This window comes from Geospiza fortis, unplaced genomic scaffold, assembly GCF_000277835.1.
Source record: "Geospiza fortis unplaced genomic scaffold, GeoFor_1.0 scaffold85, whole genome shotgun sequence".
NCBI classification, from domain to species: Eukaryota; Metazoa; Chordata; class Aves; order Passeriformes; family Thraupidae; genus Geospiza; species Geospiza fortis.
Window position 1 is genome coordinate 1,846,717 of NW_005054358.1, and position 15,183 is coordinate 1,861,899.

The following is a 15,183-nucleotide window of genomic DNA, read 5'->3' on the forward strand; positions in this document are numbered from 1 at the left end:
TGCTTCTGCTGCTTCCTCCACACACTCTGTGCTTAAAATCTCCCCCTCCCTCCTCATGGTTGTGCAGGTAATCCACTCCTGTTGAACAGTGCCTTGAATCCTTGAAGGTCTAAGGCAGTGTTAGTGCTTACACTAAGTTAGCCCCTTCCAGAAGCTCCAATTCTCAGGGGTTTTGGATAATTATAACAAAGTCTGTGGTGGGGGAAATTATTCTGTTGCTCTGGCTTCCTTGTTCTCAAGATGTTTGTTTGTCTTGGTTACTGTGCTTTCAATTGGCTCTTGCAGGAAGGAGAACGTGCACAGACATGTGCTCAGGCTGCTGCTGCATCTGCATCACAAAGTGGCCCCAGCCAAACTGGAGTCTCTCCAGAAAGCTTTGGAGCCCACCAAGCAGGTAGGAAGGGAAGCAGGAGAAGGGGAATACTGATTGCAAGTGAAAGCAGCTGCCTTGCCAGACACTGTTTAATGGAACACAAGCTCTGCTTTCCAAGGCCACCAAGCAGTGGCCTAATTAATTACCTTGTGGCTTCCTCCTCCTCTGTTGGTTTGTGTTAGACACACAGGGTGAAGCACACTTGGTGCTCTGTCTAGAATGGAGTGTGACTGCTGTTCCCCTGTCCCTGATTCTTTCCTGCAGAGTGGAGAAGCTGTGAAGGAGCTTTACAACCAGCTCAGTGAGAAACTGGAGCTGCGCAAGCCCAGCCCAGCTGAAGTGACTGAGACTCCTTCCATGGAGCTGCCCCTGCCCACCGTGCCCACCCCAGCCTCACGCTGAGCTGGGCTGCAGGGCAGGCCTGAGGGGAGAGGAGCTGAGCCTCTGCTGCCTTCTGAGTGTCTCTGCCCACGTGGTGGAGACAAAAACAAAGCCACTGAAGCTCCTTCAGGATTTGCTGCAGTTCACCCAACTCACTGGCTCTGGCTAGTTAGAAAACTGTATGCAGTGCATTGCAAGGTTTACTTTTCTTAAAGATAGCTGAGTGTCTTCTTGTAGATCCACTTGAAATCTGACTGTACATTTTTAAAAGAAAAAAAGAAAATTCATATTTTTAAGCCTAGCATCCTGTGTTTTTAACCTCTGCTCAGTGAGTGTGGAGCCCTGGTGTGGCTGAGCAGGTGGTGTGGGCTCTTGAGGCTGATCATGGCTTCCTTTGGCCTTGGTCTGCCCCTTGGGGTCTCTGGACAAGATGCTCAAGAGGAGGAAGACTCAGAGGAGATGAGCTCCACTGAAACCAGTTCCTGTTTGAGGTTCCAGCTCTTGTGCTGCACTATCAGAGGTGTCCAGTGCTGCCCCCAGCCCAGGCAGCAGTCAACAGCCTCTTCTCAGATGGGCTTCCACAAAGAGAGAAGCTCTCCCCTTTCCTCTCAACTTTTCTCCAAAGGAGTAGCTTGAAGTGAGTCCTGGAGCCAGTTACAAAGAGCAAGACTGGAACGTTCCTCAGTGATAGTAGGGCTTGAGTGCAGGTGCAGTGAGATTCAGTTTGTGAAAAAATGGAATCATAGAAATTTCCTGGGTTGGAAGAGGCCTTTCAGATCATCCAGTGCCACCCCTGCAATGGCAGGGACACCTTCCACTGTGCCAGGCTGCTCCCAGCCCTGCCCAGCCTGGCCTTGGGCACTGCCAGGGATCCAGGGGCAGCCCCAGCTGCTCTGGGCACCTGTGCCAGGGCCTGCCCACCCTCACAGGGAACAATTCCTCCCCAGTATCCTATCTAACCCTGCAATCTGACAGTGGGAAGCCATTCCCTGTGTCCTGGACTCCAGGCCCTTGTACAGAGTCTCTCCACCTTCCTTGAAGGCTCCCTCCAGGCCCTGGAAGGTTGCAGTTGGGTCACCCAGAGCTTCTCTCCTCCAGGCTGGCAGGCCTGTCCTTCATGGCTCACTTGTGTCACTGTTTCTGTTCGCTTCTGCCTCAGCTGGAGTGTGCAGGGACCTGTTCAGTGCCCAAGCACCCTCTGAGGAAAGAACCTTGTCCTCATACCCAACCTAAACCTCCTTTATTCTTTCCCCCATCAGCTCTTGTTTCCTGGGACTTGAGCTCTCTGAGTGCCAAGTCATGCTCAGGAGACTCCTCTGTTTCCTGAAGCTGTGTCCAAAACACCCAAACAAACACGGTAGTTAAGTGGAGGGGTGGAACTCCCTCCCCAGTGCTGCTCCCTCCCCCTCTGTGTGGTTTTCTTCCTCCTGAGCTCAGAAATGCTGTGTGAGGGCAGTGACACCCTCCCTTCACCACCTTGGTGCTTTATTTCTCCTTTGGTGCAGGAAGGAGATACCCTGTGGGGGAACAGGAAAGGTGGGAGGTGTTTGTGTTTGACACAGGGGCACTGTCCTGTACCCCACATTTCCTGTGTTCTCTTGTCTCCACTGCAGCTCCTGGGGTCAGGGCTGCCTTTGGGAGCCTCTCAGCAGTTCTGATATTGGATTTGTTGGAAACAGCACCTGGGTGTAACAATTTCCTGCAGGGTTTTGGTTTCAAACTGTTTAAACTGCCCTGGTAACTGAGACCAAATAACATCCCACCTTGGTCATGAACCTGCTCAGGCCCATGCTCTGCTCAGACTTTGAGGTTATTTTAGGGTTGTTTTGGGGATTCTCTTGGTCACTTGAGGTTCCCCATATCCCAAGGCTGATGTGGTGCTCTCCTGCATCAGGAATTTGTCATCCAGGATGATTATTTTTTTACTGCTTGGTACAAAGGCCTGTACCTGCAGAACTGTCACACACAATGGTGATTTTTCCCAGTTTTTTACATCCATGAAGAAACTGAAGCCCAGAATATGAACTGGCCATTCCCAGTGCTGGTGGCAAGTTTGGCTGAGGAGGGGAGACCTGGGCAGGAGAGAGGCAGTGGCTGCCAGTCTCTGCTCTCCTGGCCTGCTGCTGCTCAAGGAGACACAATTTCCAGAAAACAATTTTAGTAGTGAACATCTCCTCCTGCTTGCACGTTTTGGTCGTGAAAATCTTCCATGTTTTGAGATAAAGGTTTCACTCCTGGGCCAGGAATTACAGAGACCCCTGTTGTGCAGGTAAACCCTGCATGGCAGGAGCTGAGCTGGCTGCACTGGGCTGCAGGGGCTGGGATTGCAGGGGTACAGGGGTGTGGGGTCTGGGATTCCAGGGGTACAGGGGTGTGGGCTGCAGGACCTGGGATTCCAGGGATCTGGGCTGCTGGGGATCCAGGAGTGTGGGGTATGGGGTGCAGGGTGCTGGATGTGCAGGGTCTGGGGTCCCAGGGGTCCAGGAGTGTGGGGTGCAGGGTGCTGGATGTGCAGAGTCTGGAATTCCAAGGATGCAGGGTATGAGGTGCAAGGTGCTTGATGTGCAGGGTCTGGGATTCCAGGGATTCAGGGATATGGGGTACAGGGTCTGGGATTCCAGGGTCTTGGCTGCCAGGGATCCTGGATTGTGGGGTGCAGGGTCTGGGGTGCCAGGGATGCAGGGGTGTGGGGTGCTGGATGTGCAAAGTCTGAAATTCTGGGGATACAGGGATATGGGGTGCAGGGTCTGGGATTCCAGGGGTCCAGAGGTGTGGGGTTCAGGATCTGGGATTCTATGGATCTGGGCTGCCAGGGATCCTGGAGTCTGGGGTCCTGGATGTGCAGGGCCTGTGGTCCCAGGGATCCAGGGGTGTGGGGTGCTGGATGTGCAGGGTCTGGAATTCCAGGGATACAGGGATATGGGGTGCAGGATCTGGGATTCCAGGGAACTGAGCTGCCAGGGATCCAGGAGTGTGGGGTGCAGGGTGCTGGGGTGCCAGGGATGCAGGTTACAGGGATCCCATGGGTGCAGGGTCCTGGATGTGCAGGGTCTGGGATTCCAGGGATCTGAGGGTGTGGGGTCTGGGGTCCCAGGGATCTGGGCTGCCAGGGATTTGGGATTCCAGGGATCTGGGGTGCAGGGTGCTGGATTTGCACAGTGCTGGGGTGCAGGGCAGTGGCTTTTCCCTGTGCCAAGGCCAGGACAGCCCTTGGTTCTGCCCTGGGGTTCCCTCTCAGAGATCTCTCCCCTTGCTCCCAGCTGCTGTTGCAGGCTGGTGCTGGCCCAGCCCGGGGGAGGCTCAGCCGGGCTGGATTCGGGAATATTTCCCAGCCTTTCAGCACAGGCACTGCTGTGGGTGTGCACTAGAGGGTGGTGCAGCCTTGTCTGCCCTGAGATCCTCCCGGCCCGGCGCACGAGGAGCTGGAATCGCTCCCTGCTCACACTTAGAGGGGACAGTTTGTCTTTACAGCACGGCTGGGATCCCTGTGGCACGAACTAACCCTGAATTCTCTCCAAACGCACTCAGCCTGACTGCAGAGAGAATTTTTACAAACAATTCAGGTCTGTGGGCTTTCCCGAGGGATCAGAGGAACTCAGCGAGGCTCTTCAGGCTCATCTGGGCTGTGATTTACAGGATAACAAGAGGTGAACAACTGAAGCCATTGTCAGGTGTCCTCACACTCCTGGATGCTCCAGAGCATCTGCTCCTGGGCAGAACATCCTGTCCTGGTGCTGTGGGCACTGCACCCGCTGGGAAATGCTTGGGGACAATGAATGGGAATGGTGCAGGTGGCTGGAGGGAAGATGGACATTGAAAGGAGTGGCTGATAAAGGCTGGAGCAGGTGCTGCACAGCAGAAAACTGAGTGATCTCTCTCCAAGGGACTTTTCTGGCAGAGTTGCTGTGAGATTCAGGCTTTGCAGTCTCCTTCAGGTTAATTCTGGTGAGTTGTGCACGGTGGGGAATTTGGTTTGTGACTTCCCCTGTAAAAGAGGAGAAGTTCCCCTTATCCAGCTCCTTGGGATGAATGACTGTCTTCAACTTTGGAACAGTTGCATCTAGCCCAGAAAATGAAGTGACATGAAAAATCTTCTTAACTCCTGTCCTGGTTTCAGCTGGGAGAGAGGTAATTTTTTCTTAGCTATTTAATTACTTTTTCAGTATAATTCAGCCATTTGAGGGTAGAGAACACCCCTGATTTTGCCTGCAGGTGCATTAAAGGTGTTTCTATGTGCTCTAAATGCTATTTGAGCTCTCCTCAGGCTGGGGCAGTCTCAGGAGGTGTTTGCAGGTGCCCAGCAGCAGGGCTCTGTGGGGCAGGGCTGTGCCACACCTGGGCCTGGGTGCTCTGAGTCTCTCTGGAGGCAGAGGCAGAGCACACAGGGCTCTCCAGCCTTTCTTCCAGTTTTGATGGGTGACACACAGATGTCAGAACTCTCTGTTCCCTTTTGTACAGCAGGAGAAGCCTGTCCTGGCACACAAATGCCACTGTTCCTCCAGATGTGTCCTTGGATGGGAGTCTTGATGGAGCAGCTTTACAGGAGGATGAAGAATTTCTGCACTTGCTGTCCTTGCAGCTCTGCAGATCCTTCTGTGACCTCTCTGCTCTCTCCACTTGCCTTTCTCACGTTAATTTCCCCTCCAGGCTGTTTTGTTAACCAGGACTCAGCTCCTTCCCCATGGCTCTGAACCCCAGGCATGCTCTGGGTGTCCTTGCCAGTACTCCCCTTCCACCAGGGCCAGGCTCAGCATTAAAAACAAGGGGCAAATCAGCATCTCAGAGCTTCAGGTGGGTGTAAAACCTGAATTGAGAGCTCCACCCCAGGCCACTCAGTGCTGAGGACACACCAGACAGGGTTGGTGCCACATGGTTGCTCCAGTTCATGGGCATCCTCTGCATTCCCTGCTCTTTCCCAAGTCCTTCCCTGTTCTTGCCCTCTGTGGTGCAGAAATGACCATCAGCAAACTGGGGAGAGTCCAGCAGCACAGGGAGCCCACAGCAAAGATAACAAGGTCAGTGCAGCTGGAAGGAGAATTCACCAAAGCAGCTGAACCATCTGAGTGGGTGGATTTCAGCCTGCTGGACCTGCCAGGGGAGTTTGAGGAGAAGGACGAGGCTGAACAACTGCAGGCAGTGAAACCTGCTTCCTTTCCTAGCAAAACAGTTGCACAAGGGGCAAAGGTGTCTCAGCTGGGCTGCCAGAGCTGCCTTGGGGTGAGTCTGAGCTCTGCTTCTCCTCATCAGCAGGGCCTGGGCCCAGGGAAGGGGAAAACCATCCCTGGGAGATCCTCACATCTCACAGCCTCACATCTGCTGTGCTGGAGAGAGCAGCCCAGGAGTGAGAATCGGGTTCTGTCCTTCAGCAGCTCCTGTGAATGTCATTCTGTGGCAAGAAAAGGAGAAAGAATCAGCAGGGTTTGGGTTGGAAGGGACCTTAAATCCCATCCCATCCCACCCCTGCCATGGCAGGGACACCTCCCACTGTCCCAGGTGCTCCCAGCCCTGCCCAGCCTGGCCTTGGGCACTGCCAGGGATCCAGGGGCAGCCCCAGCTGCTCTGGGCACCCTGTGCCAGGGCTGCCCACCCTCAAATATTCCTGTGATATTTGTAATTCCTGTAACCAGCCCTCCAGCCTGAGCCAGAATAAACTGTGCTGGTTCTTGTGCTATTGTCACAAAAACCGGTCCAGGACTCAGGAGACAATTGTTATTGTAGTTTTAATGTTAATTTTTTCCCCTCAGGCCAGCATCAATTTGCTGTGCCAAAGCTGAGTTGCCTGATGAGGGTTAACAGAACAAAGAAGTGGTGAAAAATGTGTACAAAACCCTGGTGATGAATCATTACCAATCTGATCCAAAGCACCCCAGTGATCAGGAATGCAGTTTCATATTACCACTTTTTCAGGCACACTTGTAGGTAGAAGCAAATAAATACCCTCAGAAGAAATGTGTCTCATAGCATCTGTTCTTTCTTCTGTTAATTATTGACTCATGTGAGCCTGTGGAAGGAGCTGACACATTCTGCAAAGCCCCTTGTTCTTTTTAACTCCACTTTCCTCTCTGCTCTGCAGGCTGGGAGCTGCTCTGGGATTTTGTGTCCTCTCTGTTCATGGCAGGAAGGGAGCCCTGGTGTGCTGAGAGAGCAGAGACAGGGCTGTGGCTGCAGTGCTTTATTGCCCTGAGCTCACACCTTGGTCAAGGTGTCACCAGGGACTTGTGAAAGCAAGCCTGGGCGCCAGCAACAACAAAACATCTGCTCCAGTGGGTCACAGGTTTGTTCCCAGCCACCTTCTCCAAACCAGCACCAAGGTCTCTGCTCAGTGTCCACTGAATAATCAGAGAATTCCAGAGGGATTTTTACAGGTTCCTTGGAGGGCAGCCAAAGGGCAGGGAAGGGAATCAGTTTTCCATCTCACCTACACCCAGCAGGACAACATCCATGGGCTTTGGCTGTGGAGGTGCAGGGAAGAACCCTGCAACCAACAGGGCCCTGCTGGGGGGTTTGGGGACACCAGGGGACACCAGGGCCTCCAATGCACCTTGGCCAGTGCGTGTCTAAGCAGAGGCACTTGCACTTGCAGGTGTTTGTGGCCTGGCTCTGCCTGGGCGGGTCACTGGACCTTTTGGATGCCACAGGAATTTTGGTTTCCTCTTGCAAGAGCTCCTTGTCCTGATGTTTCAGTTTGACCTCTGTGTGGGAGGTTTGGTGTTTCCAAATCTTGTCTGCCCTGGTAGCTGGAGGCATCCTGCAGCCTTTGGGCCCCAAAAGGGAAACGCAGATCATTGTCCTTGCAGTGAAACCCAGGAATTCCTTCTAAAAAGCCAAGAATTGCAGCAAGGTTTAGGTCAATCCTGATTTACTGTAACAAAACAGTTGTTGCTGCCTTTTTGTGATGCACCTTGGGGGCTGTGAGAGGTCTGGGGCAATGGTGAGCCTCAGGAAGGAGGGTTTTCCCTTTGTCACTCAGCCACACCACATTCCAGGAGGAAGAATGGGATGCTGGATGCTTCCCAGGGGCCTGAAGGAATGTGACTGTTGGTGCTGCAGGTGCCCTTGGGGCTGCAGTGAATATAAATATTAACTGGCACCTCCACCTCTGGTTGTTAAAATCTCGTGAGCAGTAAGGAGGCTCGGATTGACACCCAGACTGAGGGGAATGGGCCCTGGGGAGCCGAGGGACACAGCCAGGAACTTTGCTCCAGCAATGCCCTGCCCAAACAGTGGGAATGCTACAGCAGGCTGGGCTTGCAAGGGGTGAAGGGCTGGTGAATTATTCTGGGCTTTAATTCCAGTCCAACCAGCTGGACTGAGCCTTGGACAAAGCAGCTTGGCCTCATGTCCAGCCTGGTTTTACAAAGGAATTTCCAACCTGCCCTTGCTGCTGCTTAGGAATGAGGTGCTGTCATTGCTCAGGGCTCAGCTCCATCCCTTCTGTGCCTGCTTCCAGCTCCTCTGCTTGGCTTCGTGTCCCCCAGAGCTGGGGCAGACTGCTCTGTCCCCCCAGGTTTGGTTTCACTCCCTGCCTCAGTTCCAGGCCCTCTGATGTAGGAATGTGCCCCCTCTTGAGGGAGTGACAAATCCGTCCTGTGTCCCCTTAAAAAGGAAAGAAGCCCAGAAGTTTCTCTCCTTGATTAGGTGAAAAAGCATCTCATAGGACCTGGAAGATTTTACCTCAAACTCAAGGATAGCTAATGGACAGGAGCCGAAAAGTCCCACCTGGGCAATTTACTAGAAATGGAAGAGAACAAAGAAACCAATGGCTTTTGTGAGGTGTTTTATCAAAGACAGGAGGGCCTCTTGCACCTAAATCAGTTTTTCTCTGTAAAGAGTTTGTTATTTTGCCTTTTATTAAAACATTTTTATTTCCAATGCTGCAACAGAAGCCATCCTGCTGATTTTATGCCTTCTAAAGTAGCTAAACTATCTTAAGTGTAAAATAGACCTCCAAAAGCTTATGAGACCTGGCTCCTGTTTCACTCTGACACCAGCCCAGGTCCTGCTTCCCTCTCACCTCAGGCTGGGAAGTTTTCTCGTGTCCCGAGGTGCCCTTGCTGAGGGGCTGTGTGAGAGCAGCAGGGGCAGGGGAGGAGTGCTGCCTCTCCATCAGAGCCCTTTGCAGGGCTGGGGAGCAGCTCCAGGCTCTGCACGTGAGCCCTGTTTGGTGCCTGGGTTGTGTGATAATGCTAAATACACATTTTATTGCCTTATCTCTGGGAACTGATGGTTATCAAACAGGGCAAGAGCCCGGCTGTTCATGGCTGCCAGCCCTGCAGAGACCTGCTGGGCTCTCTGCTTGGACACATGAGGGATCCTCACAGGTTCTGCTCCCACCAGACTTCAGGAGAACACCGAGGCTCTGCCCTTGGGCTGAACTTGTGGAATCCCAGAATCCCAGCCTGGTCTGGGTTAAAAGGGACCTTAAATCCCATCCCATTCCCCCCCTGCCATGGCAGGGACACCTCCCACTGTCCCAGGTGCTCCCAGCCCTGCCCAGCCTGGCCTTGGGCACTGCCAGGGATCCAGGGGCAGCCCCAGCTGCTCTGGGCACCCTGTGCCAGGGCCTCACTGCCCTCACAGGGAACAATTCCCAATTCCCAATATCCCATCTAAATTTACCTTCAGGCAGAGAGGAAACACCAGCATGCCAGGGCTCCCCACTGCTGTGAGGGGGGTCCTGTACCCCCTGTACCCCGTGGCCACCACAGGGGTCCCTCAGCAGCACCCTGCCCTGCCAAACTGGGCTTTAATCTCTCTAAAATCTAATTTTTTTACTCATATTTCAGAGTAAAATGAGCCCAAACCAGCACAGCCACTGCCCTGAGCTGGGATATTTGCTCCAAAAGAAGACACATGCCCCAAAATACCCCAAAAGCCCAAGAAGCAGCACATCATGGATGTGCAGGTCATGGTGTGCAGCTCATGGCTAGTCACAGTTTGGGAATCAGCTGCTGCGCTCTCAGCTCACGAATTGTTGGCTTTTCTACCTTATGTAGTATTAAGTATTATTTTTGTTCAGCTGTTGGAGCATCTCTTAGAGATCTGAGTGAGTTGTTAGGAGTTATTCTGCTGCTCCTGCCCTGGTAATGTCTCTCCCTGTGGGAGAAGCTTCTCTCCCCTGGAACAAAGGAGTCACGTTGGGTTTACTCATCAAAAATGGCACGTGTATAAAATATCAGTGCTGTCCTTGGTGTCCCCCCACCTCTCCCTGTCTGACTCTGCTGTACATTGGAACCCATCACCCACAGCCTGGCAACTCTCTCTGTTGCCATGGGAACAGCTCCACTATCCCTCCATGGAGAACCTCAAATATTCCCATTTTCAGAGCTGCTAGAACACCTCCAGTCCTGGCTGCTTTCATTCACTTGCTCATTCCCTCCCTGAGCTCCTCTCCTCCCAGTTTAGAGTTACTCAGCACTTCTGGGCTCCTCACGAGCTGTCTAAGGAAAAGTCCCACAGCACCTGCAGGTTTGTCTGGGGACCCTGGGGTTGATTTCATGTGCAGATCTAGCATGGAATTAGCATTCCCTAATGTGTGTTAAATTGGTACTCATTAGAAAATTATCAGAGCCCTGGCTGCTGCACACTTGTCTGTGCTTACACACCCAAGGGTAAAAGTTTCTCTGGCCTCAGGAGGCTGGGCTGGGCTGGGCTGGGCTGGGCTGGGCTGGGTGGGCAGCAGCTTCCCCATGGTGAGTTTATGGTGGGAGGGTGTCGCAGACATCTTTTATGGAAAATCCTTTCCTTAGGGTTTTTCCTCCTGAGAAGCTGAGAGGCCTCAGGAACAAAATGTAAACATTGATTATCTGCTGCTGTGGAATGCAACAGGTGGATCTGTGATTGCTCTCATGTGGTTGTTTCTAATTAATGGCCAATCACAGTCAGCTGGCTTGGACAGAGAGCCGAGACACAAACCTTTGCTATCATTCCTTCCTATTCTATTCTTAGCTAGCCTTCTGATGAAATCCTTTCTTCTATTCCTTTAGTATAGTTTTAATGTAATATATATCATAAAATAATAAATCAAGCCTTCTGAACCATGGAGTCAGATCCTCATCTCTTCCCTCAACCTGGGACCCCTGTGAACACAGTCACAGGTCTGGTTCTGGATAACCATGAATACTTATTGAGGGCTTATTGTTTCACTTATGGACATATTGCACTGGAAGAAGGTGAATTTTGACTAAGATGATTTTAAAAACAATTCCTGGGGAGGCTTCTTTTTTTTTTTTTTTTTTTTTTTTTTGGTTCATACAAGTGTCGTAGCAAGACACTTTGTGCTTTTATCCTGCTAGAAATTCCAGGCACAAGTATTGCATTGTGTCCATGGAGGAAAAAAGGGAGAGGCTGAGGGCATCTCAGGGTGTTCAGATCCTGGCACAGGGTGCCCAGAGCAGCTGTGGATCCCTGGCAGTGCCCAAGGCCAGGCTGGAGCAGCCTGGGACAGTGGGAGGTGTCCCTGCCATGGCTGGGGTGGGATGAGATGAGTTTTAAGGTTTCTTCCAATCCACACCAGCCTGAGATTCTCTGATCTGGTGACACAACCAGATCTCGGCTGGATCCTCCACTCTGAGGGAAGGAGGTTGAGGGGCTGGGAGAGGAGCTGTGCTTTGGGGAGCCTGGATGCTGTGGCCACAGCTCTCCTGCACATCAGGAGCCTGTCAGAGCATCACACTGGGAAAACAGCAGCTGAACGTTCAGGTAAGGGATAACAGCAAGGAAAACAATAAATAAGAGAGTGAGAGAACAGCAGGAGAAAAAATTCTGATTTGCAAAATACTCAGTGACACTCCTAAACAACATTGACTCGGTGCAGCTCCAAATCCTGAGGCACTGGGAAGAGCCAGCTTGGAGGGTCCCCAGGCACTGCCTGGGGTTTGATTTATTCCTGGCAGCAGGCAGTGCTCCTGCTCCTGCTCCTGCTCCTGCTCCTGCTCCTGCTCCTGCTCCTGCTCCTGCTCCTGCTCCTGCTCCTGCTCCTGCTCCTGCTCCTGCTCCTGCTCCTGCTCCTGCTCCTGCTCCTGCTCCTGCTCCTGCTCCTGCTCCTGCTCCTGCTCCTGCTCCTGCTCCTGCTCCTGCTCCTGCTCCTGCTCCTGCTCCTGCTCCTGCTCCTGCTCCTGCTCCTGCTCCTGCTCCTGCTCCTGCTCCTGCTCCTGCTCCTGCTCCTGCTCCTGCTCCTGCTCCTGCTCCTGCTCCTGCTCCTGCTCCTGCTCCTGCTCCTGCTCCTGCTCCTGCTCCTGCTCCTGCTCCTGCTCCTGCTCCTGCTCCTGCTCCTGCTCCTGCTCCTGCTCCTGCTCCTGCTCCTGCTCCTGCTCCTGCTCCTGCTCCTGCTCCTGCTCCTGCTCCTGCTCCTGCTCCTGCTCCTGCTCCTGCTCCTGCTCCTGCTCCTGCTCCTGCTCCTTCTCCTGCCCCTCTCCTGCTCTGCTCCAGCTGCTGCTGCTGCTCCTGATCCTCCTTCTCTGCTCTGCTCCTTCTGCTGCTGCTCCTGTTCTGCTCCTGCTGCTGTTCCTGCTCTGCTCCTGCTCCATCTCCTTCTCCTGCTCCTGCTCCTGCCCCTGCTCTCCTGCTGCTGCTGCTCCTCCTCCCTCGGAGCGCTGCGGACCCAGCGGGCAGCCAGGGGGGCTCCGGGGGCTGGATGTGACCCAGCCCAGGCACCGGGCTCTGATCCCCGGGGATTTCCTCGCTCCGCACAGAGCCCAGCCCGCTCCCGCAGCCTGCCTCGCATCCCCGCGGCTCCCGGAGCGCTGCCCGCAGCAGCGGCGGGTGCCCCCGAGCCGATGCCACCCGTGCCCGATGAAGCAGACCCCGAGGTGCCGCGGATGGATCCCAGGATTCTCATTTTCCTCCTCTACGTGATGATCCTGCACGAGCTGGTGAGCGGCTGGATGGAGTACCAGAAGCAGATGGCCAAGCCCAAGAAGCAGGCGGGTCCCGTGTGGTCCTCCAGGTGAGCCCGTGCTGTTCCCAAAGGGGATGTTGGCATGGGGAGATTGTTTTTGTGTGCATCCACCGGTCCTGATGGATGTGTCTGTGTCTGTCTGTGTCTGTCTCATCTGCTGGGCATTATGCACTGGGGGGGATTAAGGTTTGTTAATCCTTTGAGCCTGCATTGTCTGAGCATCCCGTGCATTTGACACACTTGCAGATAAACACGCCTGTCGTTTGCCTGGGGTTTTTTTGAGGATTTTTTTCCCAGTGGAAATGTGCTGTAACTCAGCACATTTGCTGTGACTCAGGTTCCAAATCACCAGATCTGGAAGAGAAAAAATGTGGGTAGCACAAGGAGCTACGCTTCATGCATGATATTCATCAATGAGGCACAAAGCTCCGGGGACTGCAATCGGAGTATTTCATGTTAAACCACTACTGTGCTTGTCACTATCTCTCTGTCTCCTCCCACTCCCTGGGCTGTGCCCACTACACCAATCCCTTGTTTTCTGCCCAACAACAACAAAAATGAGCTGGAGAAATGAGGGAAATTAATGAAAAATGCTGCATATTTTTAAAATTCAGATCTGCTCCTGCAAACATTATTTACACGTAACAGTGTTTGGGGTTGTAGTCAGCTTGGTTGGGGTCTTATCAGGAAGAATAACTGGACATCAGATATCCCTTATCTTCCATCAGCCCTGGGATTAGGGAATCACACCCCAAATCCACCTCCTGCCAGATCTCAGGCCATGGCACACCAACCCCTCAGAGCTTTGAACCTAAAAATGAGCCTGTGACCCAATTTGCTCCAGGTCTGGCTGCTGCAGCTCGAGTGCACAGAGCTCAGCTCAGTCCTGATCCTAATCCTGTGGTGTGCATCATTCCCAGCCCCAATTCCAGCCCTGCTGTGCCTGTGCTGCACAAACACCCCCAGAGGTGGTTCCATCCATGAAACCCCAGAGAAAGCAGTGCTGAGAGGATGCACCCGTGGCTGGCTGGAAATCAGCAGCTCCCAGCCCCTCATCCACAGCTCAGGAACGCCATCCCTGGCTGGATCTCCACAGCTCATGAACACCTCCCCTGGCTGGATCTCCAGACCAGCAGAGCTCAGCTGCACCTTGTGCAAGTGAAATGATCAGCCCTGGAAGCACTGCCATGGGTGGAGACAGCACAGAAATAGCTTGAAAGGGACGGGGCTGGCTGGGTTCTGATCGAGGTCAGAGGCAGATTTCCTCGCTGTCTCCAAGGCAGAGTGCAGGGAGGAACTGGGACACAACTTGCACTGAGCTCAGGGACACCCTGATGCCAGAGAGAAAACCTAACGGGGTTATTTGGGTTACTCAGAGCCACCAAACAACCTGGATCCAGCAGCCAGAATAATGTGCCAGGACTGGGGTTTTTAAAGAGAATTAGGTACCCTGTCAAAACCAAAAATCCCCAAGAGCTGCCACCTCACCCAGCTTTGTTTTGGGATGTGGGACCAAGGTGGATGATCTGTGCAGGGCTCCACATCCTGGAGCCATCCTGGAGCCATCCCAGCCCTCTCCATCCCAGCTGGGTGTGCAGCCCACCCTGCTGCCACAGCCCTGCCCCCAGCTTGGAAAGCAGAGCCACCAGGCCTGTGTGGATCGCCTGGATAATTCCCAGGTTGCAGCACAAGCAGGTGAAGCTCTGTGACCCAGAGAGCTGCAGAGTCACAGGAGGAATTGGGATCCTTTCAGAGGAATTAGGATTGTCCCGTGTCAGGCTGTCCTCGCTGGTTCTGGTGTAGCCTGGGCTCACACACCCTGCTGAAATAATGTGAGGTGCTCTTGACTGATGAGCCCATGAGGTTCCCAGTGCCCAGAGAGCACAGCTGGAACCAGATGTTCATCCTTCAGTTGATGCTGGGCTCAGAGGGCACTCAGAGACAGCTGCCACATCTCCAGCCTGTCCACGGAGTCCAAGCCATGGCTCAGCAGTGGGGAAAAGCTTCCTCATGCCTTGCACCAGGCCAGGAGCAGCACAGCACCTGCTCCAGAGAGAGATCAGGGACTGGGACACCCAGGCCAGGCCAGCCCTGTGGCAGTGGCAGTGTATCATTGTTGGGGGGTCTGTGAACAAATCACCAACAGGATGGGACTGCTGGGGAAGGCATCTTGAGCTGTTTTATTTTCCAGCATCAGTCTCATTACATGGGCACGACAATGGGAAGATGCCAGCAGCTCACATCCCCGGCAGCAGACAAAGAATTCAATGTTAACTCAAGTGTTAATACAAAACCCATTATTTTATTTGTCCTTACTTTCTACTTTCTCACATAATTTTAACAAATCTTATAGCTACTGCTTAACTTTAATTACAGTTCTACTATTTCTAAAGCCTACCTTTTACAACTTTCCTAAAACCCTCTGATTTTAAAGGTTCCCACAGCGGTGAGGCCTCAGCAGGGCTGGTGCCATCTCCAGCCAGGGAGATGTGTGCTCTGGGACTCGAGGGTTACAGGATTTTAGGAAGGA

The 15,183-nt window shown here is 53.2% G+C and overlaps 1 protein-coding gene across 1 annotated transcript in view; it reads left to right on the forward strand.

Moving 5' to 3' along the window:
* Positions 1-1,055, forward strand: part of NELFB (negative elongation factor complex member B) — an 11,062-nt gene extending 10,007 nt beyond the window's left edge. The window contains exons 12-13 of the mRNA XM_005423799.2: positions 286-394; positions 638-1,055. Coding sequence (XP_005423856.1) covers positions 286-394; positions 638-775 — 247 coding nt within the window. The 3' untranslated portion in view covers positions 776-1,055. The remainder of the gene's footprint in view (positions 1-285; positions 395-637) is intronic.
* Positions 1,056-15,183: the final 14,128 nt, after the last annotated feature.